The sequence below is a fragment of the Bactrocera tryoni genome, chromosome 5 (genome assembly GCF_016617805.1).
Source record: "Bactrocera tryoni isolate S06 chromosome 5, CSIRO_BtryS06_freeze2, whole genome shotgun sequence".
NCBI lineage: Eukaryota > Metazoa > Arthropoda > Insecta > Diptera > Tephritidae > Bactrocera > Bactrocera tryoni.
This window is the reverse complement of record NC_052503.1, coordinates 52,182,393-52,210,280: the sequence shown is the minus strand read 5'-3', so window position 1 is coordinate 52,210,280 and position 27,888 is coordinate 52,182,393. Positions and strand designations below refer to the sequence as shown.

The 27,888-nt window shown below is 34.7% G+C and overlaps 1 protein-coding gene across 2 annotated transcripts; it reads right to left on the bottom strand.

The window, feature by feature from the left end:
* Positions 1–11,432: 11,432 nt before the first annotated feature.
* On the bottom strand, positions 11,433–27,270 carry LOC120778262 (trypsin-1). 2 transcript variants are annotated; one of them, XM_040110040.1, is made up of 4 exons: positions 27,216–27,270; positions 12,162–12,503; positions 11,800–12,098; positions 11,433–11,716 (listed from the first exon to the last, which is right to left on the bottom strand). In XM_040110040.1, exons 2-4 carry the CDS (start codon positions 12,433–12,435, stop codon positions 11,555–11,557), a joined length of 735 nt encoding a protein of 244 aa, XP_039965974.1. In that variant the 5' UTR covers positions 12,436–12,503; positions 27,216–27,270; the 3' UTR covers positions 11,433–11,554. The 2 variants fall into 2 exon arrangements, with proteins under 2 accessions (XP_039965974.1, XP_039965973.1); XM_040110039.1 differs by lacking the exon at positions 27,216–27,270 and adding an exon at positions 22,659–22,716.
* Positions 27,271–27,888: the final 618 nt, after the last annotated feature.

Here is a 27,888-nt window from a genome sequence, read left to right as displayed (position 1 = left end):
TCAGATAACTCACATATTGGCCGACCTCATATGTTGAAGTCATCCATATATGGAAGATTAGAGAAGTATTGACTCGTTTCAGCCTATTTTTAACACACAGGCAAACTATTGTTAGGAGAGAGTTCTGACTGAATTTCAATTATATATCTTACACATTTACCGATATTTACGGTAAAAAGTCAACTGTAGGTATCCAAATATTCGGTACCTAGGGCTTGAACAATTTTAGTTGGATTTGGACAAATTTTGGTCATAAGGTAGTACTGCAACGGCATTATTCATGCAAAGTTTTATCTTGTTATATTAATTATTTTTGATTTGTACACTGGGAAGTAAAACAATCAAATGGTTGTAGTCCGATTTCGTCAATTTGTGCACTGTAACATAGGAATGTAAGGAGAATGTCATGTACCAATTCTATTGAAATCAGTCTGGCCTGAGATATGTGATTTCACCTAAAAGTGGGCGGTGCCACTCCCATCGTAAATTTTTATATCGGCTTCTATATACTGTCTCAGGTGTAAAATTGTATGTCCCTGTCGTATTTAGTTATTGATTTATCGCACTGTTAACAGTACCGTTGTAAGGGGAGTGGACGGAGTTGTCTTCCAATTTCATTCATTTTTACTGTGTCGGTGGGGATGCTTAAGAGATTTGTTCTGATCGAATTTGGTTATTGTGGTAAGGAACATGTGTACCAAATTTCATTACGATATCTCAATTTTTACTCAGGTTACAGCTTGCTTCTATAGGCTGTAGCAACATGTTGCAAGAGTATAAAAACAACCACCAGTACGTACATATTTCGTTGAGCGTTTTCAATATATAAGTAAGAACAAGTAAGGAAGCACTCTGTTCGGGTATAACAGAACATTTCATACTTTTGCAACTTGCGAGAACCAAAGCCGGGTAATACCGTCAGGTGTTAGTAAAACATTCATTGTTCGAGTAAATCGAATGATTTACAATCAAACAGTTTTATGGAAAGTAACCAGGGTAATTATCCGAATTCACCTATTTTCACAGGCGGGGTATGGATACCAAAAAGATTTGCTCTGAGTGAATTTGGTTAATATAGCTTGAAGTTTAGGAGATATGTACACAAAACTCTTTAGAGAGTGGGCCACTTCCACTTAAAAAAATCTTTTCAATCATAGGTGTCCTTCTGCAATTCGTTGTACTAAATATCAGAGTTGCGTCTTATTGGGGGCTTAGTTATAGTGCGATTGTTCTGTGGTCATGGCTATGATCCGATTCCGCCTATCTGAAATACCAAGCCTCTTGGGCGCCAATGAATATGTGTATCAAAGTTTATTTAGACATCTAAATTTTTACTAAAGTTATCGCTTGTACGGACAGATGGACAAATAGTCAATCATATATATAGTGTCTACCAATAGGGATGACATGATTTGACAGCTCGTGGCGGCCACGTTTATTCACGGATTGTGTAGTTTGTCAGTGTGTTTAGTAAGGTTTGCTATTTCATAAAGCCAAACCTAGTTCGATTAAATTTTTGTGTTTTATTTTATTTTAGCAACTTTAATGGGCAGGTTCTGGAATCCGAGTGAAAGTGGAAAAAAATGAATACAAAAACTAATGAATTGGGTTTTGGTGCTCCGTAAAACGAGAAATTTCTTCATTTTCGTTTCTCTTCTGTCATATAATTGAATAAAAGTTTTTAAATTATTAAAAAATAAAATACATCAAAATAACAATAACAAACGAGTGCGTTAAGTATGCACATATGCAACGATTGTTAAGGACGATGAAGTGGATGCAGAAAAATGATTGGTTTCGGTTCATTTGCGCCTCGCGCACTGCGTCGAAAATCGCCCAACAAATCGGTAATTGGAGAAACTATGGACCGTTTTCGCAACAAGCTTACACTAGCGGAGAATCCGTAACCTCAGAGGCGTGGTAAAGTGCGCACCGAAGACGCTTTGCCACTATGGAACACAGTATCGATTTAGACCTGAATGAGTTAATTCGCCATTGCGCGCAACAACTGGACTGTGCCCATCTGCATTGTAGATTGCTCTGGTTTGCTAGATAACCGATGTAGTTTTTAAACATAATAGCAAACGTCTATCTTTATAACAAAGCTACATTTTTAATTATAAAAACGTTTTATTTCTGTTTGAAAACCACTTTTTTATTTTTGTCATCCTTCACAAAGCTTCGGGCCATGTCTCTATGAGTATTGAATATTTTCTTGAAAATTTGTTTTTCAGAATACTCATTTCACTCTCGAAATTCATTTTGAAAAAAATGTGGAAACTTTATAGTGAAATATAAAACTCCGCATGTCGGAATGAAAGTGGATTTGCTTAAAATTCACACGGAGGAGTATTACAGAACCTATCTGTATATAATCCTATATCTATCTCGATTAGTGGAAACATGTTGAAGGGGTATCAAAATATACAAATAAGCATTCGATGTACTCTTTGTTGCAGCGCATCGCTGCAGTTCTTTAACTCATATTTACCGTCGATATAACAACCTAGAGTAAATGAGTTGCTTTTTGACTACCCAGAAGTGGTAAAGAGTACCCAATTTATGTCAATGTGAGAGCGTCTAAAATTTCTTTATATAACTACTAATTTTTGGGAATTTAATTTAAAACACCCAATATTAAATAGGATAGTATTAAAAATTATTTATTAAAAACGATTAAACCAACTAATTTTTCAACTATACATAAGTGGAATAAAGTGAATTAAACTCATTAGCAGTCAAATAGTATCGTTTTCAATTGAATATTAAATTAGAAGCACCAGGTCGCAAAACAATTCATCAACCACTTTGAAATTTCGTGTTTCAATGGTTTTAACGGCGATCTTGAACGGCGGTTACAAATCTCTTTGTTCACAATTTTTTTGGCAGAATTTTAATAATATCTTGCCAACCATTCTAATTGCATCCAACTTACCCGAGTCAGTCAAAGTTGGATAGGCGATTTGCGCTCTCAATTTTAAGAGACATGACATCAGTTGGCCATCTCTTTATCTCCGTTACACAGCGAGCAAGACGTATACTTATGTGTATGTCTGTATACATATATACAGGGTTTGTCCGGAAAGTAATAGGACTGATTTTCACCCGCCGCGACTGTACTTCGGAGCGTGCGCGCATAGACTGTATTTGGTAGAGGGCGTTCCCAGCTAACGAACAAGCGGCTGGTCAGTTGTCCCCGAGCACCTGGAGAATCAGGACAAACATTTTCGCGCGACCAGTTTCTGTGAGTGGTGCGAGCCGAAAATGCAGCATTTGTTAGAGCAGAGGTACGAGCAGTGGCGTAGCTACAACCTACCTACAAGTTTCATAAGGTGGTTCGAACAAAAGTGAATTTTTACAAAATACCTTCGCAAATTCTGAAGTTCCAAAATTCTCACAATACGGGTTTTGAGCAAATTGATAGTCAATTTACAAGACATCTTATTAAAAGCCATAGAAAAAACCCATTTTTGCCCTATATCTAGTGCATTTTTGACACAATGCGCAGGAATTTTTGCCCGAACTGGAGTTTTTAAATACCATTTTGCCGCCCCCAAGACGTTGCGCCCGGGGCGGCGTTAATTTCGAACGTCCGCGTTCGACAGCCAAGCTTGTAAAGTTTTATTTGGACAACTGGGAGACTTCAATATAAGGAGTACTATAGCTGAGCTAGGGTCCTCTTTGGACCGTAAGCTGTTATTTATAAAAATTTTTCATTGAGCGTCATATGTAGTGTCATCTTTGGTACTAGCATCATATTCATTGATAATTGGCTTTATTTCATAGACTGATGATAGGTGCTGTTTATTCGCCTCTGCACAATTAAGTGGTGTATTTCTTAACTATGCACATATTCGAAGATATTTAAATACTAGAAAAAAGTTTACAATTCATTTTCATTCTTACTAGTGATTCTTACTCTAAATGTTTCTTAATTTTTGGCCTTGGCTCAGTTAATAGCATAAGTATACTACATATGTAGTAATTTTGTCTTCTACAATTACAATTAAGTCGGCTTCTTGTTTTTCTCGTAGCCTCTTTACGTTTTCTTGCCTATTTATTTCTATTTGTTTGGGATCGATTATTGTTCATTGGCCAAAGAAAAGCTCGAGAGGGTTTATACCTGTTGTTGAATGGATTGAGTTGTTGTACTCAAAAATTGAGTTCCTCAAACGATTCATGCGTATTTTCTGATTTGAGGCAACATATTATTATTTGGTAAGAGTAAGGTGAAATCTCTTAACTTGACCGTTCGAACAGCTTTTGTAGGGTGGAGCTTTGTGAATCTCGATATTGAATTGATTAGTCAGTATGAATGTGATTGGACTGGAATTAAATGATTTTCCATTGTCGAATATAATAACTTTTGGTGTTCCTAATGAAATTATGATATCTTTAAGAGGTTGTTTCAAATCCTCTGCCGCTCGTGATTTAATTAGTTTTATAAGAGCATATTTCGAAAATTTATCAATGGCGGTAAGTATGAGCTGTTTGTTTGTGTGGTAAATATCGATATGGACAATATGTCCGGGGTACTCAGGTATTGGTGTGCTTTGAATGGCGTGTTTAAGAGGATGACGGTCGTATTTATGTATTAAGTTCACATGTTCTGCGTTGTTTTACGATTTTTTTAACCTTGGCTCTCATTTGTGGAAAACAGAACTTTTCTAGAATTTGCAACTTGTTTTCTTCGCTATTTCGGTGGGCACGATTATGTTCATTAATAATTTCTTTATTTTGATCGGCTGAATTTGTTAAATCTCTTACTAATTTTCTAGTTATCAGTATTTTGCATCTGTTGAAACGATAGTTAGTGTTCGTTCGTCTTTCATGAGGCCATTAGTGACCGATGGGTTCAAATATGATTTAAGGATATTGGCTAATTTTCCTTCGTTGAAAGTTACGTCAGTTACTGTGTGACGATGATAGGTGGGGAATGGAATTTTAAACTTATAGTCAGTATTATTTCCTACATTGAGAATGAGATGGTTTTTGAATACGTTGAGTGGTACATTGGCAAATGGTATTAAATTCTGTGAGGAGCTTTCGTCGCTGTTCTGCGTCAATGTCATAGAGTTGATATGCGAATTGCGAGGGGGACGAGATAAAGCATCTGCAACTTTATTGATAGTTCCGGGTTTGTACTGTAGTTCGTAACGGTATTCTTCTAAAACTGATTTCCATCGCTTCTAAAACTGATTTCCAGAAATAGAATTTTTGTTAGATAAGGCGTATGTTAATGGCTGATGGTCTGTAAAGATCTTTACTTTGTCTGTACCTATAAGCAGTTTCGAAGACATTTCAGAGCCCAAATAATAGCTAGCATTTCTCTCTCGTTTGTGGCATATGCTTGCTCTGTTTTACTAAGGGTTCTCGAAATGGATATAATGGGTATATCTTCCTGTGTTAATACTGCACCAATAGCGTATTTTGATGCGCTCGTCGTTAAGAGAAATTCCTTATTATAATCGGGATAAGATATGCTAACGTCTTCTGACAATAGAGAATTTTTTACCTTTTGGAATATATCGATTTTTTCTCGGAAAGGTTAAGGTATTTCCTTCTCGAAAGTCGTTTCGATATACAAGTATGTCCTTCTTCCGCTTAAAAGGGATGTGACGGGTTACGTCAATTTGGCGTAATCTTTTATGAAACGATGATATGAACCGGACAGTCCTAGGAATGACCTGAGGTCTTTTATGGTTCTTGGACAGGGAAAGTTTTTTATTGCCTTTACTTTTTTGGGTTGGTTCGTATACCATTTTGGGATGCAATAAAACCAAGGAATTCGACTTCTGTTTTCAAGAATTCACATTTGTCGATTTGCACCATATCATATCAGTGTTTTGTAAAGTTCGAAATATAGTTTCGATATTTTGGAAATGGGATTCGGTGTCCTCACTAAATTCGATTATGTCGTCAATGTATACGTAGCATATTTTCCCTAGTTGCCCACGTAAAATATCGTCGAGGGCACGTTGAAAAATTGATGGTACATTTTTTGAGACCGAATGATAGAGTCGTGAATTCGTATTTTCGTGCCTTACGGAGAAAGCCGTCTTTCTTTATCGTTCACTTTTAGACTTATTTGATGAAATCCACTTTTAAGGTATATCACGGAAAATAATTTACTTTTTCCTAGTTCTGAAAGTACGTTACTGATGTCGGGTATGGGATAACGATCAGGAATGTTGATAATATTGAGTTTCCTATAATCAATAACGAGTCAATATTTTTTCTTTCCTGAAGCGTAAATTTTCATTGCACTATCCATCCCGGAGATTATAAGGACACCGTGAAGGTCGAATTATGTTATTATCAAGAAGTTCCTGTATTTGTTTTTCAACTTCATCTTTCAGAGAAATAGGATATGGGTAATATGCCGAATGGCTTTTCGGTTGTAGTTCTAATTTCACCTTATACGATGGTTGTGAATGTAAGCTTTTCGTTTGGGTCAGCAAATAATTTTATAGTTATTGCAAATAATTTTATTTCGTATGAATGATGGCGGATAGTTCCTTTAGGCTATCATTCCGTCGTCGAAAAATTTTAAAGGTGGCAATAAAAATAATTTTATATTGAAATCGTTTTGTTTAAATAAATTTACCATTGTATGGTAAGTTATCTTAATATTACCTGTTATTGAATTGTGATGAATTGCTTAGTTTAAAAAAATGTATGTCTGTAAAGTGTTCAGATTCGTTAGCAAATATATTTTTTTTTATAAATTTTGTTTAGGAGAAAAGTGGTGGTGAGCTTGTGTTTAGCCTTTTTCCAATCTTGCTGCTATGTCTGGCCTAATCACGGTATGCGCCTATTAGGACGTTCACGGATTCACTGCCGATATCCATACACGAAATTTTATTCAAAATAAGAGACAAATGTTCATACGAGGCTTGATAGAATTGTTCCACCGTTTGGTACTTAAGTGTGCTTTCTTATAGAATTTATAGTACCAAAATATTTAGCTGTTCCTCTGATAGGTTCAAATAACTTTAAAATTCTATCAACACTCTTCTTCCAAGAGCTGTATTCAATTGGATTTCCCGAAAATTCTCTGAGGCAGGCGAACTACGTTAGGAATCTTGTCTAGTTCATCAATATTTTGCCTATACAGTAGAGGCCCGTTAATCCGGATCAATTAAAACCGACCCCTATCCGGAATATAAGGAAATCCGGATTGCCAAAGACATATCAGAACTATGTATTAAGAAAAAATATTTATAAATTTCTGTTTGTTTATTATAACAAATAATACACATGTTCTAAAAACAAAAAAAAAAAACTTAAAATAATAAAGCATAAAAGCATAAAAGCGAATGTAGTGAATAATAAATATGTGATCCGGATTAGAGAATACGGATAGAGAATATCGGTCCGGATTACAAGGGACATAATAGAAATTTTGAATTTTTTGACCCGGATTACAGTGGAATCCGGATTAGGCGGTGTCCGGATTAGCGGGCCTCTACTGTATTCGCTATTAATTACTTCATCTGTACAGTTAAGTTCGTTATGTTTAGTTTGCCTGATGTCCTCGGTGAGGCATACATTTCTCACTATTCTTCTAATCAGAGCTTCTATTATAATTCTGGTGTTGCATTTACTTGCTCTATAATTGGTGTATTAGCAGGAGAGGGTACGGATGGGATATTTATTATTGGTGGACGAATAAGATTGCTTGGGTCAGTCATTTTGATTATTTATTTGATTATATATTTTTATTTTATTACTTTTTTTTGTTTTTTGGTATATTGGTTGGAAGCTGGTGAATCGCAGAGATGTTTAGTTTGAATTTTATTATAAGGACTAGAAGTTTTTTTTTGTGGTTTTATTTTCTATTGATTTTCAACATAATATTATAATTTTAATTTATAAATGTATTTTATTTTATTATAAGGATTATTTTGTAGAATTTTATTATAGTTCGTCAGCTAAATTTGCTTTTATTTTATATTGAATCTTGAACTTTCCCCCCCTTTTTTGGAATATACTTTTACATCATTTTTCATTTTTATTTTTTTTTTTGTGTTCAACTAAGATTTTCCGTATACACTTTTTGTGAAATGAACAACTTACTCGACAAATTTTTCGTTACTGATAAAAGACGATATTTTTTAACACTTTTCACTTAATTAGTTAATTGAATAATGCAAAATCAAAATTATAATTCTAAAAATTAATATCTTACATTAAAACGTGTAAGACTGGAAGAAGTGTCCCGTTTAATCCGTTTCGTCATTACTAAGGTTCCCCCGATGGGCACTTTCTCGCACGCTTCTCTTTCTCATGAATGGGTAAGAGATCAGATGGACAGTTAATTCGGCTATGTGATTGAAAAAAATCCACTGCAGGCTCCTTCTCCAATTCGTTGGGCGCCAGTTAACTTACATTATTTTAATTTTACTTTTTATCTTTTTGAAGTAATATCCAACTAGCAGAGTGAAAAGCTGAATTAAAAGTGAAACTTAAATCTAAGCTTATATTATTACCAAATTAATATTTTAAGCGCCGGCGGAGTGAGACGTCGGCTGCGACGCATATTGTTAGTGGCGTGTTGGTAGCGTCATTAAATTCGTTAATTGTAGTTTGACGTTCTTGTAGTGGGTAGCGGTAAAGATGACGTGATGCATTTGCCAAATTTTGAACCAGCATTCCTGAGCATTCTTAAGCTTAGTACAGTACACTGTATAACAAAATATTTATTTTGTTAACTTATATATGTATATTGTTTGTCAGATACATTTCCTTTGTCCTATGATAAGGTTGTTGTGGTATTCAATCTCAAGGTTGTTTTGATGTTTGTTTGTTTAGGATTGTTTCTTTTAGTGATAGGGCATTTCTATTGTTCCAAGTTTAGGTTGGGAGGGGACAGTGGGGATCTTAGCAGCGTGCACTTGAAAGTTTTTAAAGAATTGTCACGATTGGTTTAATATTTTTTTTTTAAATCGACGCAGTCCTATTACTTTCCGGACAAACCCTGTATATTCTTGGTGGACATTCCATAATTAAATAGACCGCAATTTTCTTTTACATATCATATATTTTTTTATAATTCTCGGAAATTATAAATAATTGTGTTGTTAATGGGACAATTGTCGCAGATACATGGATACATGGATGGCCCATTCACATAGAACTTTCATGGGTTTTGTTTTACGATTCATATTTTATTAAAGAAACGAAGAAAGCAAAGGCTAAGCCAGAATGTACGCTTTGCTTTCAGTGTTTCTTTCTAATAAAAATGGCGACTGTTGCTTGGCAAAGATGAGAGTTCCTCAATATTTTGCTTCGCATTGCTGTTTTTATGTTAATAAGCCATATTTCTCCAAATATATGTAAATTGTTTGAATGTGTCCAGTATTTAATTAAAATGTTAATTAAATTATTTTTTAATGCCTTTGTTGTTTGAGTTGCAAACATCTTGACGGCAGGTTGCCTAAAATTAATTATTAATTGTAAATACTCAAATGAATGCAATTTCTCTAGCTGCATTAATATAAACATTAGCAAAAGAAATATTGGGTAGTTGAAAAAGTCTTTTCGTATTTCTAATCAAACTCCAACTTATCTTTTTATATTTATAATAATATATAAATAAACAAATATGTACCATTTTGCTCGACCACTTTTTGCCATTTTTCCGCTAGAGGCATTATTCCATCAGAGTAAAACTTTCATCAGTGTAAATCGAAATTTCGAAATTTCTGGGACGGAGCGAGCAAACCATTATTGTGCTACAAGATTTGATACAGCATCGTCTCCGTAAATTTCACAAATTTCATTGGTGGCTAGCGTGGCATTCTTTTCTTTTTTATACAAAAATTTAAAAATATAGTGAATTTTTTCATTATTTACACTCATTTTTTAACAGCTGTACCTTTTTCCCGAATTTAAATGAAGCTTAAAATCTCACCGTTCCAATACTATGTATATGGTATGACACAATGTGATTGGTAGCACTGGAGATATACGACTGCAACGACATCAAAAGCTATCCAACTTGAAGAGAATTAGTCTGGAAATCCAATGAAAGCGCGATAACTTGCTAAGGAAAGAAGTATTAAATAGTCAAGGGGCTTTACAGGAATTGTTGTAAAAATAATACAATGGGCACAAACCGCCCACCTTTAGGGAAATTGTATACCTCGTGAGTACTCGGGAGACTCTGCTTTAAACCAAAATTGGTGCTCAACATTATTCAGACATTGGTATGTTACATTATGAAAAAGGACGAAAAAACAATTTTAATTATATATACAGAGTACATTTATAGTTTACCAACCCACGTTTTAAAATTGTCGAAATCAGAGCATATCTTTTAGGCCCTCAAATGTCGAATATGTGAACTATAGCTGACTTTTACTTTACAATACTAATAACATGTTAGTTCCATATTAATATTCTTCTTCTTTATTGGCGTAGACACCGCTTTCGCGGTTATAGCCGACTTTACCACAGCGCGCCAGGAGATTCCAAGTGTTTCTTAATTCGCAGAACTATGTCAATGTCAACAAAGCGACTGGCGTGCTGTTGTTAACTCGGCTATAATCGCGTAAGCGGTGTCTACGCCAATTAAGAAGAAGATGTCAATGTCGTCTTATATCTCGTACAACTCATCGTTCCATCGACTGCTGTATTCGCTGTTGCCAATGTGCAAAGGTCCATAAATCTTCCTCATAACGCGGACTCATCATCATCCATGCCTTCGCACCATATATCAGGACGGGGTTGATGAGTGACTTGTACAGTTTGGTCTTTGCATACTCAGTCCGAAGTAGTACTTGTTGGCAAGAGTTCTTCTGCGTTGGATTTCGAGGCTTACGTTGTTGTTGGTGTAAATGCCGGTTCCAAGATATACAAAATTGTCTACGACTTCGAAGTTATGACTGTCAACAATGACGTGGGAGTCGACTACGAGTGTTAGTTTGATGACAGGAGGTATTTCGTCTTGCCCTCGTTCAGTACTAGACCCATTTGCTTCGCTTCTTTATCCAGTCTGGAGAAAGCAAAAATAACGGTGCGGTGTTGAGGTGAATATTACCAATATTATCGGCGTACTTCAGCAACTGTACTCTTAATCTAAAATTGTTAATATTAAGATCTAAAATTTTTAGATGCTCCGTTTTCAGTTTCTTTATTTTTATTTATTTTTTATTTTTAGAATCAAACACAAACACTGCAAAAAATAGAGGAGCACATAAAAAATAAGCGAATAACTATTTCATTTGATTTTTTGCTTCATTTTTTCATCGTTAAGTTACTTTTAGTTATTAGAAACATCTCACCACAGTTTCCCCTAGAACCTTGCCGTTTAAATTACTTTTTCAAAACTCACAAACCATAACTTGCGGTTGACGTAAACATACATCGGGGTGTATTTTATTTACAACTATAATTGCATATACTTAAATATCTTTACAATAGGAAGCGGTATTTAGACAATTTAATTATTACAAATTCAGGTACTATGTATAAGTTAAGTTACAATCTAGATATTTTTATCACATGCAAAATACTCATGGTAATGTTTGTACTAATATCACAGTACATTTTAGAGAGCGTTAGCGTTCTTTAAAACTGAATCAATCCAATCAACATATTTGCCGACTCGTGTATATATCCCCGGAAGTCCAGGTCTAGCACATCCGATTCCCGTGGAAACAATTCCAACTAATATTTTATCTTTCATAATAAGTGGGCCGCCAGAATCAGCCTAAATTGTTGATTAGTTTTTATTTCTTGTGTTAATATATACATACATATAGTACATACATACATCCACAGCTTTCTACTTACCCAACAAGAATCTGCTCCTCCGTTTTTGAATCCTGCACATAATTGGGTGTCTGAGATTATGCTGCTGGGCTTCCCATTTCTTTTATAAGATTTCTCGCAACTATTATTGTTCCAGATTTTCACAGCAACCTTTTTTAAAATATCTGCTTTGTGGCCTTCTTCTTGATTCTCATTTGTCCATCCCCAACCAGATACAATCGCTAACTGATTTTCGTATGCTATAAGAGGATTTTCAACACTTACACATATTGGCTTGACACCGTCTGTAAATTGTAAAGGTTCATCCAACTGAAGTAGAGCTAATTTACAAAGGAGATTCATAACGTTTAGGTATGAGTAAATTGAAAAAAAAAATTGCATACCAATATCATGTTTTACGTTGGTGCATTCATATTTTGGATGAGGTATAATACTTTTAAAGTTAATGCGAGTTGGAGTCGATTTTTCGGCTGAATTACCATTAAGATATTGTGATATACTGTGAAGACCTATAACACCTTGTATCTGTGATGCTTGAAATATCTTGTTTAATCCATTGCAGACACAATGGCCCGCCGTCACAAGCCACCGCTCATTTAAAATACTAGCGCCACAAAAGTGTCCTCCTCGTCGCATAAGACTTACCATAAATGGCATTTCGCTTTTTTCGGCATCCGAGCCTCCTACAATTTTCGGACTTCGATGGTTACAAGGTAATGATGAAACTTTCGGGATTAAGAAAAAGAAAATACCAGTAATTTTTTGTTGTATTGATTTAAATTACTTAAGCAAATAGAGTTTCTTTGCAAAGCTGTCTACTTCCCTACTGAGTTGCTTGCCGTTATATTCTCGCAAGATGTTGTGCGCAGAATATAATAGTTTTTTCACCTAATGGTTGCTTCTAATAACGAGAACTAATGGAGATAAATATCAAAATGATCAGCATAAAGCGTTAATTTCGGCTGTCTCAAAGCTATAATAAATACCCTTCACCGAGGCATTTATTATAGTATCTATACATATGTAAAACTAAATCTGAACATCCAAAGCCAAGTCAATACCAGACTGTCCATGCCTAATGTACATATAAAATAGATGTATGTATCTGCTTACAGAGATCCAGTCCGAATTTTCAAGTGTGTAAAGTTCAAAGTCCCCAGGTCACGATGGACCAAAATCAAAAACTGTTGTAAGAATTGTCTCTTATTTTTGGTATTACTTTTTTACAGCAGTGTAGGTTGAACCTTTTACACCCGGAAGGAGAAATATTCTGAAATTACAATAATACAACGCCAAACAGCCAAGAAAGTGAGTTATCTTATTGCTGACAGAGCTTGAAACACATTCGATTATTCCAGATCAACGATTTAGGAAAAATGTGCGATACACAGGGACCATGTTATCGTAAAGAGATGGATGGACTTAGAAGCTGGAGGAAAATAAGTATTGTTATGGGATTTTCCTAGATTTTCAGCAAGCACTGAAAATGTCTGGCACTCAGCGCTGCTGTATAAAATCAAAAATATACTACTTACACCGCTCTATATTTTCCTGACTAACATAAATTTCTACGCTAAATTTTATGATAAAACCTCAGGAATACTACAAGGTGCGTTCCAAAGTAAACAGGACTTTTTGAATCTAGCGCCCCCTGGTGCCGCCCTCTATATGACGACTGGTGCGTTAGAATCTGCTATCTTTATTGATTGTCCAGTGAGAATTTCATGACATGAAGTTATTGCGGTTAAGTGTCAGTATGTTTGTGTTATCGGTGCGAAAAGGAGCTTCGAAAAAAGAGCCAACATTAAATTTTGTTCTAAAATTGGTAAAACTAGCAGAGTGCATGAGTGGTTTCAACGTTTTTAAAGTGGTTGTGAGGCTATAAATGACGATCAACATGTGGGCTAATCAAGATCCGTGATCACCGGAAATTCCAACGAAACTGTGCTTGAATTCATTAAAAATCAGCCGAAGTCATAATTGAAGTTCATGGAAATGGAATTGAGCATCTTCAAAACATCGATTTATCGCATTTTGACTGAACATTTGGGCTTAGGAAGGGTGTGTTCACGGTTTGTTTCGCACAAATTGACAGACGGCCAAAAATTGCTCAGAATCCAACATTCGAAGGACGATAATTTGACCAAAAATCACATTTTAACGATTAACCACTCCCCGTATTCACCTGATATGGCACCGTGCGACTTCTTCCTTTTCGGAAAAATGCATTTGCCCATGAAAGAAAAGCGTTATGCAGACGTAGAGGCCATTCAAAAGGCTTGCACCGGCATACTGGCGGCCATACCGGCCAACGAGCTAAAACACTCGTTCGACATGCTTTTGGACCGTGCAAAAAGCTGTATTGAAACAGAAGGAGATTATTTTGAATAAAATAAATTGATTTTGCCGAAAAAACCATTTGTTCTGTTTTTTAAAGACCTGTTTACTTTGGAATACGCCTTGTATACACGAGGGAAGGGCTGGAGTCTTGTAAAGTGGTGTTTTGACAAGAACGCTCTACAAATTCTTTACCGCAGATAAGCTAACAATTGTTGCCTATGCAGACGACAATGCTATACCGAAGCTACTGAAACCGCACAATTACAAGCTCCAGTATTTGAAATACCTCGGATGAACGGAATTAAAAAGCAGTTCCGCAGTTGTCAAACTTCAACCTTTTTGTCTACTTAACAATTGCAGTTGAATTACTGCGTTTATTTAGGAAAAGTATTGACAGAAAATGGAAATTGTTTTTCAAATTGGGAAATTAGTTTACAAGATATTTCTTACTTTTTTAAATAACATTTTTTAAATCCACATATAATCAATATTACCACCAGTATTGTAAAGTATGGAGTAGTCGCAAAAGTCTTTTCGTATTTCAAATCAAACTTCAACTTATTTTTTTATAGTTATACTAATAAATAAATGAACAAATATGTACCATTTTGGAATTTTTTGCCATTTTTCCGCTTGAAACATTATTCCATCAGTGTAAAACTTTCATCAATGTAAATCGAAATTTCCAGAACGGAAGCGAGCGAACGGAAGCGAACTTCACAAATTTCATTGGTAGCTTGCTTGGTATTCTTCTCTTTTATTATTTTTTTATTGTTATTATTAGGGAAATGAGGTTTTGTCCAAGGTCCAGACCAATTTCTTTCATAAACTACATAATTTTTAAGAAAACTTGTTCACTGAATTTCATTAAGATATCACTGATATAGGGTTATTGCATTACTTAAGCATTCTAGAGAACGTATTTCCACGCAATTTTACTCGACATTAAGTCTGCTAGAATAACGAACATCATTACACGAATACAGTTCTTAGAGGAGCCAATGTTTTGCAAATTTTTTTTCAACAATTCACTACAATCATTCTCGTATCCCGTTTTTATCTCGACGTCCCTATATATACATATAATGCCTACCAATAGGGATGACGTGATTTTGACAGCTCGTGCCGGCATTTTGTCAGTGTGATCAGTAGGGTTCGCCAATTTATCATGTCACATTTCAATTTGGTACAAATTGTCTAAGATTATTACGTAAATTCACGTTCTCCACAAAATCTACAAATTTACGTTCGTCGAAAACCAGCTTCTTAGACTTGGCTCATTTCTGGCTTAATGGCTTGATCAAAAAACAAAATTGACGCTAAAGCGGTGAGTAAAATTCTCGTGTGGCTGAGGAAACAGAATTGCATCTAGACCATTTGGTGCCGATTGTGGAATGGCGTCATCATCGGGCCATATTTTTTTTTCGAGATGAGACTGTAAATGACGCTACCATCAATAGCGAGCGTTACAGCCCATGTTCACCGACTTTTTTCCCGGAATTTGAGGAGATCTACGTGGACGAACTTTATTTCTCGCTGAGGACGTGCGATTTAACGTTTCTAGATCATTTTCTCTGGGATATGTTAAATCAAAGGTTTACCTCAATCAACCAGCATGGCTCGAGGAGCTCGAAGACAACATTCAGCGCACTATCATCGACAATTGACGTAAATGGGTAGAGATAAACAAATGTAGTCGTAGTGGACATTTAGCCGACATTTTGTTCAAACCATAAATGGCATAAAATTGCCGGCATAACGCAGAACCAATTTTAACGAAATTTAAGTGTTTTATTTCAAATTAACATTGCGTCGTTCCTGTTGGTATACCCTATAGTAATGAAGCTGAAGTAATTGGTATACCGATAAGGTATAATGTCAAGTAGATGTTTAAAAATTTTTATATTAGGTACTATATGTGGCCTGGGGGAAATAATGATCTGAATTGATAAATTTTTGGCGGAAGGATACTCTGTTATTAGAAAAAGATGCTCTCTAAATTTCATTGAGATAGTTCATCTATTAACGGGTAATTTTTTTTCAAAATAATCAGGTAGTATATCTTATTCATAGTGCTTTAATGTATCCCCACACCATCACCCAACCATCATCATGCTCCATGACTGATATTACATCCTTTTCAGTAAGTGCATGATTTTTCGCCACTCAAAATTTTCGGATTATTCATTTCAAATGCCTCAAATTTGTTTTTGCACATTACTCCAAAAATAAATGTCTTTCTACTGATATTTTCTAGCAAAGTTAAAGTGCTTCAAGTAGTATGTTTTGGATTTCAAAGGTTTCTTCCGCAGAACTCGACCATAAAGACCGGTGGAATGGAGTGCCCAACGTGTTGTGCTAGCCCCTGATATTTTCGAAATATGTTATGCTAATTTTATAGCACGTTCGGCATGAGTTTTTTACACTCCACAAAACTGACCTTGATTCCATTCATTTTTTCCATATTTTTTTGTTTGTCCATGATCTCTTCACTGGATTGTAACATCTATTTCTAAGATAACCAATTGGATCACTGGGTTTCAACTTCATCGATCATATAAAAGAGCTGTTTGACAAACAAATACATATTAGAAAAAAGACAATCAGCAAGAAGGACATGCTAGAGAATGTTTTTGCACAAGAGTGACCATAAATTTTAGCGAAAGTAACAGAAAATCATCTCAATTCAATGTCGCTTCGTTTACAAGTCATAATTACACTAAATGGAAAGCACAAAAAGTACTTAAAATAACTTATTTTAAGTTTTCTGCTCATTAATTTTGTTGTTGTAACACTTATGTTTCTGTTTTTCCTTAAACTTAAAAAACTATATATTGTTATATTATATCACTTACAAAAACTAAAAAATAAACTATCAATCTAATATATTTTGACTCTGATTGTATTTGGTGAGCTCTTCTAGTAGCTACTTTTCAACCCAACCTTTATATGGAGACTTGCGTGGTTATCATACGATTTCTGTAATTTTTGATCGGTATAAGGAGATGTCAGAAAAATTTATTCCCAAAAAATTTGATTTATATTACTTTAAATATTTTTGAGATATATGAATTAATCGTTTAGAGAGCTGACCCACTCCCACTTTTTAAAAAATTTGCCAAATTAGAGTTTTGTATCTTAGTTTGGAGCTAAGTTACAGCACTTTATAGATTTTCGATTAACGGCATTTTGTGTGCGTGGTAGTAGTGTGATTCCACCCATCTGCAATATCAACATTCTCCTGATGCCAAGAAACCTTTATTTAGGTTTCAGCTTGCACGAACGGACGGATAGACAACCGGAATTCAAAGCAATCTCGTCATCTTAAACATTTATACTACATATACTATACATATATCTCCACATACAAGTATATCTATCTCGATTAATTCTAGGTTTTACAACAACCGTTGGGTGAACAAAACTATTACACTTTGTTACAGTATGTACGTATTTCCCATTTTATACCAAATAGTAATGAACTGAAATGTTCCATGGTGTAAACAAATTTAGGTTTTGCTGTGAATAAGCAAATGAATAATTACGAACTAATAACATATGTATGTTGTTATGTATACAACGGTTCGTGTAAATTCGTTTATTTCTGAACGCATAGCTGTATCCAAATTTATATGTTGTCAAGAATTTTCCTAGCTCGGGAGCTGAGTACAATTTTGACATTCGAATTCACCACGAAAAACGTCAAAGTTCCATTTTTATCTGTCAGAATTTTAATTTTTCTATCGTTTGGCGCACTGCTTTAATCAGTAACCAGATTTGCAGGTGTACAAACGACCAAAGTTGTCAATTAAAGGTATTTTTGTAATTGTCAACGCTTCACAATCTACATAAGTATATGAAGCTGAACTGGCAGCAGAAGACTATTTTTTATAACACATCTTTTCAACGACTGTATAACTGTTGCATTCGACTACCTTACATCATACATACATATGTATGTACGTTTGTTACATCGTAAACATGCCACGAAAGTGTTCTAACGATCCCCACAATTATTGTTATATTAACTTTTAAATCTCAACGTCGTAAGTTCATGTCATTAATGGAACATTGCTATTTATACTATTTTGGAATCACATCATCATCAAATACTGGGTTCCACATAAATGTTGTGCAACGTGGTTGGGTTAAACAAGAAATACGGCAAATGATAAAGGATAAGCATTTTGAAAACAAAAGAATGATCTGTAAAAACTCGCGCGGAAATATTTTGTGAACGTTGTCCAAAACTTTTTATGAAACCGTAAATTGGAATATTACAAAGACTTAATAAATAAATTGAAAATGTCATTTAAAAGTTGGGTGTGTATTAATCTAATCTGAATATCTTTCTGGAAAATTTGAGTGCTGTGAGTGACCGACAAGGGAAATACATTACGTTGCAGTGTGAAAAAAACTGAAATCGGAAAACAACCACGTCTACTTCCTATATAACACAATTTTTAGTTCCATTTGGTTCTTTAATTTCATGTGTACGAATCAAATAGCAATTAATATAACGGGATAAAACTTTGCGCAAATAATGCCTTTGAAGTATACCACCTTATGACTAACAAGTAAGGAAGGGCTAAGTTCGGGTGTCACCGAACATTTTATACTCTCGCATGATAAAGTGATAATAATTTACATATGTTTTTATTTTGCTGTAAAATTAATTAGATTAGATCAATTTGTGTACTTTGAGTATTGAATTGTATTTTCATTTCCTAATGTATACTATTTTATACAGAGAAGGCATCAGATGGAATTCGAAATAGCGTTATATTGGAAGAAGGCGTGGTTGTGAACCGATTTCTCCCATATTTTGTACATGTCATCAGGGTGTTAAGAAAATATACCGCATTTCATTGAAATCGGTCTAGTAGTTCCTGAGATATGGTTGTTGGTCCATAAGTGGACGACGCCACGCCCATTTTCAATTTTTAAAAAAAGCCTGGGTGCTGCTTCCTTCTGCAATTTCTTCCGTAAAATTTAGTGTTTCTGACGTTTTTTATTAGTCGGTTAACGCACTTTTAGTGATTTTCAACATAACCTTTGTATGGGAGGTGGGCGTGGTTATTATCCGATTTTTGAACTGTATATGGAAATGCCTGAAGGAAACGACTCTATAGAGTTTGGTTGACATAGCTATAGTAGTTTCCGAGATATGTACAAAAACTTAGTAGGGGGCGAGGCCACGTCCACTTTACCAAAGAAATTACGGCCAAATATGCCCCTCCCTAATGTGATCCTTTGTGCCAAATTTCACTTTAATATCTTTATTTATGGCTTAGTTATGACAGTTTATAGGTTTTCGGTTTCCGCCATTTTGTGGGCGTGGCAGTAGGCCGATTTTGCCCATCTTCGAACTTAACCTTCTTATGGAGCCAAGAAATACGTGTATCAAGTTTCATCGTGATATCTCAATTTTTACTCAAGTTACAGCCTGCACGGACGGACAGACGGACGGACAGACAGACATCCGGATTTCAACTCTTCTCGTCACCCTGATCACTTTGGTATATATAACCCTATATCTGACTCTTTTAGTTTTAGGACTTACAAACAACCGTTATGTGAACAAAACTATAATACTCTCCTTAGCAACTTTGTTGCGAGAGTATAAAAATTGTATAAGTGGAACCGAAACGGTTCGATCCTCTGGGTCCAGAATATGTGGACCCCAAAGCATACAGTTGACTTTTGATCGATAATATCTGTAAATGTGTGTGATATAAGTATGTATAATTGGAATTTGGAGAGATTCCTTTCCTGATACAAGTATCTTTGCTTATCAAAAATGGTTTGAATCGAGTCAATACTTCCCTTAGCATCCATATAACTAATATAGATTTTCGAACTTCCGGGTAACTTTATACCGCATATATCGGCCAATATGTGAGCTATCTTAATAAAAATAAGAGAGCCTGTAGTTGTGACATTGTTGTCAAGGATAATAAATAAATTTTTTTGGACGTCTCTAAATATTGATTATTTCAGTAAAAAACTATTTAGTATACTGTAAAAAATTTGCCTCATAACAATTTAAGATCCATGTATTAAAGGAATAAGACTGCAATAGTTTTTAGATCAGAACCATATTTGACAATTTTGGAACGTATTTTCTTTATCTATCCCTCTCTCTGGATAAACCAATGTAAATGATATAGCACTATCAATTTAAAGAAGTTCTTACTTAACGAGTAATAACTGCAAGTTTAGTATCTGATTTCTAACAAACAAATATATATAAATATACCAAATTTGTTGAATTTGTTTCAGTGATATCATAAAATGGTATGTTTTCGCAGTTTGTATAATTTAACTTAAAATATAAAACTCAAGTAATAAAAATCGTGTTTGTTTTAGAAACTATATGCTACTGATAATCTTACCACGTCCTCTTAATATGATTGTAAAATGAGTAAATCGGAAAGGAGCTGCGCCTGCATTTAACTTTCTAGCAGCTATATGTTATTGCAATCCGATCTGAATTGTTCATTAATTTGGCCGTTAATCTAAAAACTGAGAGGCTACTTAGCGTAAATCAACTGTGCTCGTCACGTCAAACTCGAGCCTTTGCATGGAAAACTCTTTTATTTGTAAAGATGTATTCTTAAAATATTCTCCTAAAAATTTAGTCAAGAGTTATTAGACTGCTTTAAAAAGGTGATTAATTCGATCACTTACTTAAAAGTTGTGGATACCGATAAAGCAATTTTTGGAAAATTCTGAAATCCAAAATACCAATTCACTTCATTGCCTTTCTAATACAAAGTGAACTATTAGAATCGATACCGTCAAGCCATTTGCGAAAAATCTTCCTGGGTTGATAAACGCATTGAAAGAAGTTAAAAATCTCAACATTACGGCAACATTTATTCCAATAATTTCGATCTTGAGGATGTGGATAAAAAAAGTCATTGGTCGATTCAAATCGTCCAGAAATATATGATATCATATAAATTTATGGAGTATATAAAATTTCATAAAATGTTTTACATAATAAAAAACTCTTGTTTAAATTGGAGGTGAAAAAAACACTCTTCTGTTACAGTAACTTAAAATATTCATCTCGGCCAAAAAAGGCAATTAAATTGCGAACGCTTTCTTGGATTAACTCAGCAACGGTGCATGATGAACCTAATTCAATTTTTGGTGATGAAGCTCTTTCCAGGACTAGTGTTTATCGATAGTATGGTGAATTCAATAGTGATCGTAGACCACTCCTAGAATTTCGTAAAAGTCGTTTAAAATCAGTTGTTGTTTCGGAAACTATTGATCCTGCGCGGAAACTAATATTGCAAGATCGTCATGCGACCTATCGTGAGATTGAGACAACTATGGTCAATAGTGGGACTAGCAGACTTTCAATATTGCATGAACATTTTACCGTAAAAAAAATTGTTCACTTTGGATCCCACATAATTTGTCAATCGCTCAAAAAAGGCTCGCTTCGTTTGTGGGAGAAAAGTGTAAAAAAGGCATGATAGCGGTGCTTCGAAACACGTCTACGACGTCTCGAATGTAAGCGATTGCAAAAAACAGCAGTGGACTGTATGAGTGTCTCAAGATGAGGCGAACCCAACAAAGATTGTTCGCACACGAAACACCTCCAAGCAAATGAATACCTGTTTTTTTGACAAATTGTCGCAACTACACCACCATAACAACGCTGAACAGTAAATTCCAAGTAGTACACACTGATTTGTTTCCCAGTTGTTTTTCACGAAATCAGGAAAACTAACCGGCGAAGACGGATAATTCTTTATCACGACAATGCGAGTTCTTACATACCGACTTAAACAACTGCATTCTTGAGCGCTCAAATGAGTTCTATTTTTCCCGTACTTAAAAGATAGACTAGTTAACGTTTTTTTACACCTGAAGACGCGTTCAGAACACATGTTTTGCAGATACCTCTATCAACCAAAGTTCTTCGACAGTTGGTTCAAAAACATGCAAGGGTTTGGTAATGTTGAATATTAAAAAAAAACAACAAAGCTGTTTTTGTTCTCTAATCCCGAAACACAACCTTCGTTGCATCATTTGGAAAATTTTACGAAAATCTATAAACCACAGATGCACCTTTCAACTGAGATTCTCCGTTCGAATTATAAAACATTAAAAATTGGAGAAAGGATTTTGTGGGCGTGACAATAGTCCGATCTCACCTATCTGTCACAATTACAAGGAAAACGTGCATTAAGTTTTATCGAGATATCTCAGTTCTTACTCAGAGTATAAAAATATTTATAAAAAAAAAAATTACAAAATATTTACTTTCACAAGTAAACAATACTTTGGTAACCACAATTCATAATATATTATCCTGAGAATCGTTTGTAATTCGTTTCTCAGTGAAAACGTTAAATAATTCAATTGTCTCCGTTAAACAAAATAATTTGAGGCGATTCTCGTAAAATGCTATCAGATGATTAAAAGCACATGACGAGACATTTTTGCACACAAGTAAGAACTTCTTATAACTTTTTTATTTAATTTTTTGTTTTCAATTTCACTTTTGCAAAAAAACTTACAGCTAATTTGGCCACCCACACCATTTATTATTAACACAGCTAAATATATTTTCAACATCACTCTACTATTCTGATGTGGGTTAGCAGTCCAAGAACCTGTTGCCGAACTGTCTCAACATTCTATGGGCTACACGGTTATATAACACCAGCTTAATAGCACTTCCCTGTTGAATTTCGCTCTTTACCATACGTCATGAGCGGAGAGCTACGTGCATACTTGCTTGCTCACCGAAAATTTCAAAGTTTAAGCTGGCACAACCACCACCCACGCTGCATCGAAGTTAAAATCTGATAACGGGCTAGCGTGCAGCCATGGGCTTGTGCTAAAAGTGCGGGAACGCAAAAACACAATTGCCGGTGTTCTTTACGGAAGGGCAATTTTTGTTTACAAGCTAAATCAACTTATACTCGTTAACATGCACAGGTATGAAGGTACACCCATGGGAGAAACAATGGCCCTGCTGCAGCTACATAGGCGCCATATTGTTATTGTAACCATGTTTGTGAGAGTACGGCGTTAAACTTATTTTCTTTTCAAACAGTTTCTCCTTATAAATATGTGCAAACAGGCATATGTGCTTTTTTAATGGAAATTTTAATACTTTCTTTATTTAGGTATTACAGAAAACAAAAATATCGAAAGGATTTCCAATTGTTTCATTTTAAAGTGTTAATTGTGAATGCAAAAATATTTTCTTTACTATACCTTTGTCGGTTCTCTAATATTGCTAATGATTAGAAACCAATCACCATGTTATTTTTTATCAATTTATCCATTTGTAGATTTATGGGAGATCTACCTTGACGGTTTGAAAAAAACGTTCTGGGAAACAGCTGTTAAAAATCTCATCTTCCATCCGAATCAACTAAATAGTGAAAAATGATTTTTTGACACCTAAGCCCCCTTTCCGTAGACCAGGTCACATATATGTTTGTAAGGTATGTGTCTCTAAATGATTTGATCGAAAGTCAGCTTTAAACATGTGTTTCCAAAAGCAGTGTTCTTTTGAAGTTTTGCCACAATTTTTAAAAAAGATCTTCGAAATCTGTAAATTGTTATTGACTCACTTACATATAGCGAGATGATGTTTGGGCAAGAGCTTTTGTCGTTTTCGACTTTTACAGTAATTTTTAGCATGAAAACATGATTAAAAATGCACTCTTTTAAAATTCATACCATTTTTTCAGATTTTCAAATATTCCAAAAAGCTTATGTCTAAACATATCTAGAGTTATAAGCATTAAGAAAAAACAAATATTTGGTTTTAAAGCTCTGAGGCATAAATCTATTGCCAAGAAGTCGATTACGTCGACCCGTTTTTAAAAGCAAAAGTGGTTTTTATCCAAGTTTAAAAATTAGTTTATGAAATAAAAGAAAATTGTGCAAATATCACGTGCAGTTTTTTTGCAATCAATCATCAAAGATAGGCCTGCAATTTGAACGCGAAGGAGGCGACTCCCATCGGTTATTGATCAGACTTGGTGAAGTGGGCTCTTTCCACATAATTTTTGTTAAATCTACTAGTAGTTGTAGTTTTATTTCATCAGTTTTTATGAAAATTAAATTTGCAGAGTAATAAAGTAATAGAACTACCTGCTGTCTGACAACTGATTTTGAATAAAAAAGTGATTGTCTGTGAACCAAAATGATATCATGAAATCAATTCATACATATCTGTGTATGCACTAATTCAAATTTCTGGCACATAACTGTCTAACTAACACCTTAAGCTTTTGAAAAGCGGAACAATTTTACAAGTGTAAACATTGGCTCTCTGATTATTATTTCTCAATAGAACAATTTCATGAGCGCTGAAAATGTGCGGGTGTTCCTTGCCCTTAGATATGCTGATATGACGCGCTGTTATGCGTCATTGAAAAAGCGCCACAATGCAAAAAGTATCACCATAGCCATTAATATGATAATCATGGTAAATATGTACGTGTGCATATATTACAGCCGTGTACATATGTACTATTCACATATGTACTTTAGTCCATATGTACTCATATGAACTTTTGTCTTAACTTTCAATTATGAGAGTATTTCTATAGATTTGTATACAAATATATATGTATGTAAGTGTTTACGTGATCGCTGGAAACGACACAACGGACGACCTTCACATTGAAGCTCAATTGGGCGCGTTGAACGCTAAGTTGTTGTTTATGTCGCTATGTGTCAACGCACTCCAATTACTATTTTGCCACCTACAAACCCACAAACATATTAAATACTTATGTATGTATGTATGTTCATGTATGTATTTATGAATATTCACGATTGGGATGTAGCATATGTAGCACATGTGTGAACATATGTGATTACGAGTGTGTGCTTTGCCGAATTGTAGACAAAGTGTGGAGTACCGATCTACCGATTATTCGCATTTTTTAACTTCCAAAAATTAACTCACTGGTTAGTCAGCACCTCGAAGGTGTGAACAAATTGGGAATTGCATTGTTGCATAGTGAGTTCGTAGTAAAATACTCGTAGAAATTGCTGTTTGACAATGAACCTTTTGCGAGCATCCACAATGTTATGCGTTTAACTCGAGCAAAGGCTTAATAACGCATATGTTTTAAGTAGACGGTTATCTGTTAGGTATATGGTCATGCATAAATTATTGATATACATATATGCATTTTTATCTTCTACTTTGTTCCGGTCTTCCAAACCGCTACTATCGTAGCTTATAATCGCCTTCATAATTACTCTTTAAAATTGACTTTTTTATATCCGGTTAGTTGAATTTGCGTGTATGTACCGCTCGATTTTCTGATTGAATGTTTCTACATCAATTCAATGTATTATATCACAATCTTCACGAATGTGTATACATTGTGACAAAAGAGTTGTAAATAAATAAATGAATGTTTAATTATTCATCAATATTTATTTTGTCGCCTTCAAAGTAATCCCCACCACTTGTACCAACGATTTTTCCAGTCCTCGAAACTCTTTTCACAAGCACTTTTTGGGGTGTCTTTCAGCTCCTTCAACGAATTTTGTTTTCGTTTTCCGATCGATTGAAAACGGGTTCTACGGAGCGGCAATTTCAGTTTGAGGAACAAGAAAAAATCACACGGATCCGGACCTGGTAAATACGGTGGTTGATCGATGGTACTCATTGCGTTTTTGGCTTTGAATTCGGTCACAATCATGGCGTGGAGAACATGGTTTTTTGCTTTGGGCTTGTTTTTTTCCTTCTATTCAGATTATTGTTGACCAGTCTTCTGGAATATAGGATCGGAATTTGCTCGATCAAGCATGTTCAAAGAGACCTGTTTCCTCTTTTTGAAAAACTTCAGCTTTATCGGGCGGAGTGAAACTTTCTTTTCATACCTAAAATATTCATCATCCATTCACACGCACTCCCGAGAGGTGTGCCTCTTCAACTGATGAAGATATTAAAAAAGTGAAGGATATGGCGCTTGAAAATAGTCAGTCAGACAAGTGTTAGAGAGATGACAAAGAGATGTTGTTCCTTCACTTTTTTAATATCTTCATCAGTTGAAGAGGTCGAACGAGACATCTTTTCAACGAACGAGACATCTCTACTAATCGTAGGCTTGTGTTTTTAATGAAACTGAGTCCCCGTAAGCCTTTTTCAACATTTGGAACGATTCCGCACTCGAAATTTGGTTATAAATACAAAATTTGAGAGAAATTCTTTATTCGATATTTGTATCCATTACTGACGTGTACCCCCTCAAGTCGGCTATACCAGTGTGACGCATGAAAAATTAGGCGATTTTCGTGAATTTTTTTAAAAGAAAGTACTAGATTGAATGTTTCGACGTTCTATGGACGTAATAAAGTATATTTTTAGCTATATTAAAGATTTGTTTTTTACAAAAATATTGAAAAATAACGGAGTTATGTGCTGTCTGCGGAAGTGCCGAAAAAAAGTGCCTCAACTGCCGGCATGATTCCGGTCGAATGAGTAGCTGAAACAAAAAAACTCAAAATGTTTATTAAACATAAATATATTTTCTATACAATGAACTACGATCTTTGAAAAATATCAAAAATTAAGAAAATGGCGTAATTTTGAAAAAAAAAATTCGACCAATCAAAAAGATAGTAGTCCATTGTATAGCAAATATATTCAACTATAGCCAGTTTTAATTTGAAGTCGATCGGTCAATTTCCCGTTGAGTTATGATGTCAGCAATTTAGAAAAATGTCGATTCGAGAAAAACGCGTTTAAAGTTTCACTTATATTGTATAAGTTTGCACCACTGAGCGGTCGCTGTTTAGAACGCTGCCATACAAAAACTATTCAAGATACAGGATATTTTTAAATATATAAACTTTCGAAAAGGCAAAAAAAAAAAATTTTTTTTTGAAAGTGTCACACTGGTATAGCCCCTTAGGCAGCTTGCTGTTAACAAACTGGTTGACAAATTGCGCTCATATTTGGCAGTAATTCAGGACAATCATGCCTTCATTGTTGTTCCCAAATACTTGAACTTGGTAGTGTTCTCTATTAGGGTTCGTCGTCGAATTTGTGTAAGCAATTTCGTAGATTAAAGGTTGTGAATTCTACTCACCTGCCAAAGAAACAAAAACGCTTTTGCATTGTATGTGGTTACAGTTTTAATCTCGCAAGCCATGGAATGTTGGGCGATCTGATATAGAAGGCTATTTTTCTGAGATTGTCATGAAAAACACTGTACGTTAAACTTAATTCCTTAAATAACTGAAAAAAAATCCAAATTTTTTTTTGTCAACAATAATTGTAGAAACTTTGAGGTGGAAAATAACTACTCGAATTCTTTAAAATTTTCTTTTTTAATATAATGTTTTAGTGAAGCATTTCATCTTCCACAGGTCCAAAGTAAATAACGATTTAATTTCAAGATTGTTTTATAATTAGGGTACTCAAAACTTGTCATAACGCATTATAAGTCATAAATTTTTACATTTGTTAAAAAAAAAATTAATGCGCGTATCTTCAAAGCCATTCAAGCTATAATAACCAATTTCGCTACGGGCAAATCTTTTTAGCCTCCAGATATTTAAAATGTAAACTACAGTTCGAACTTTTTATCGAAAACATCCATCAAACTGTTAGATATATTCTAAAAATTCGGCTAATAGTAGTAGTAGTGTCAGAATTGGGTTGAATCGGATCAATAATTCTTTTAGGCCCCATATACCTGATTTTCGAACTTCCGGCTGATATATCGGCAAATATGATTGTTATCTTAATGAAATTGACAG

What these genes read in the sequence shown, in the direction of transcription:
- LOC120778262 (XM_040110039.1), bottom strand. Translation starts at nt 22,716, where the DNA reads ATGTTGAAAATATATTTAGCTGTGTTAATAATAAATGGTGTGGGTGGC. An exon ending in CAACGTAAAACATGATATTG is followed by an intron (nt 12,099 to 12,161) that starts GTATGCAATTTT and finishes TTTGTAAATTAG; the next exon opens with CTCTACTTCAGTTGGATGAA. An exon ending in GAGGAGCAGATTCTTGTTGG is followed by an intron (nt 11,717 to 11,799) that starts GTAAGTAGAAAG and finishes TCAACAATTTAG; the next exon opens with GCTGATTCTGGCGGCCCACT.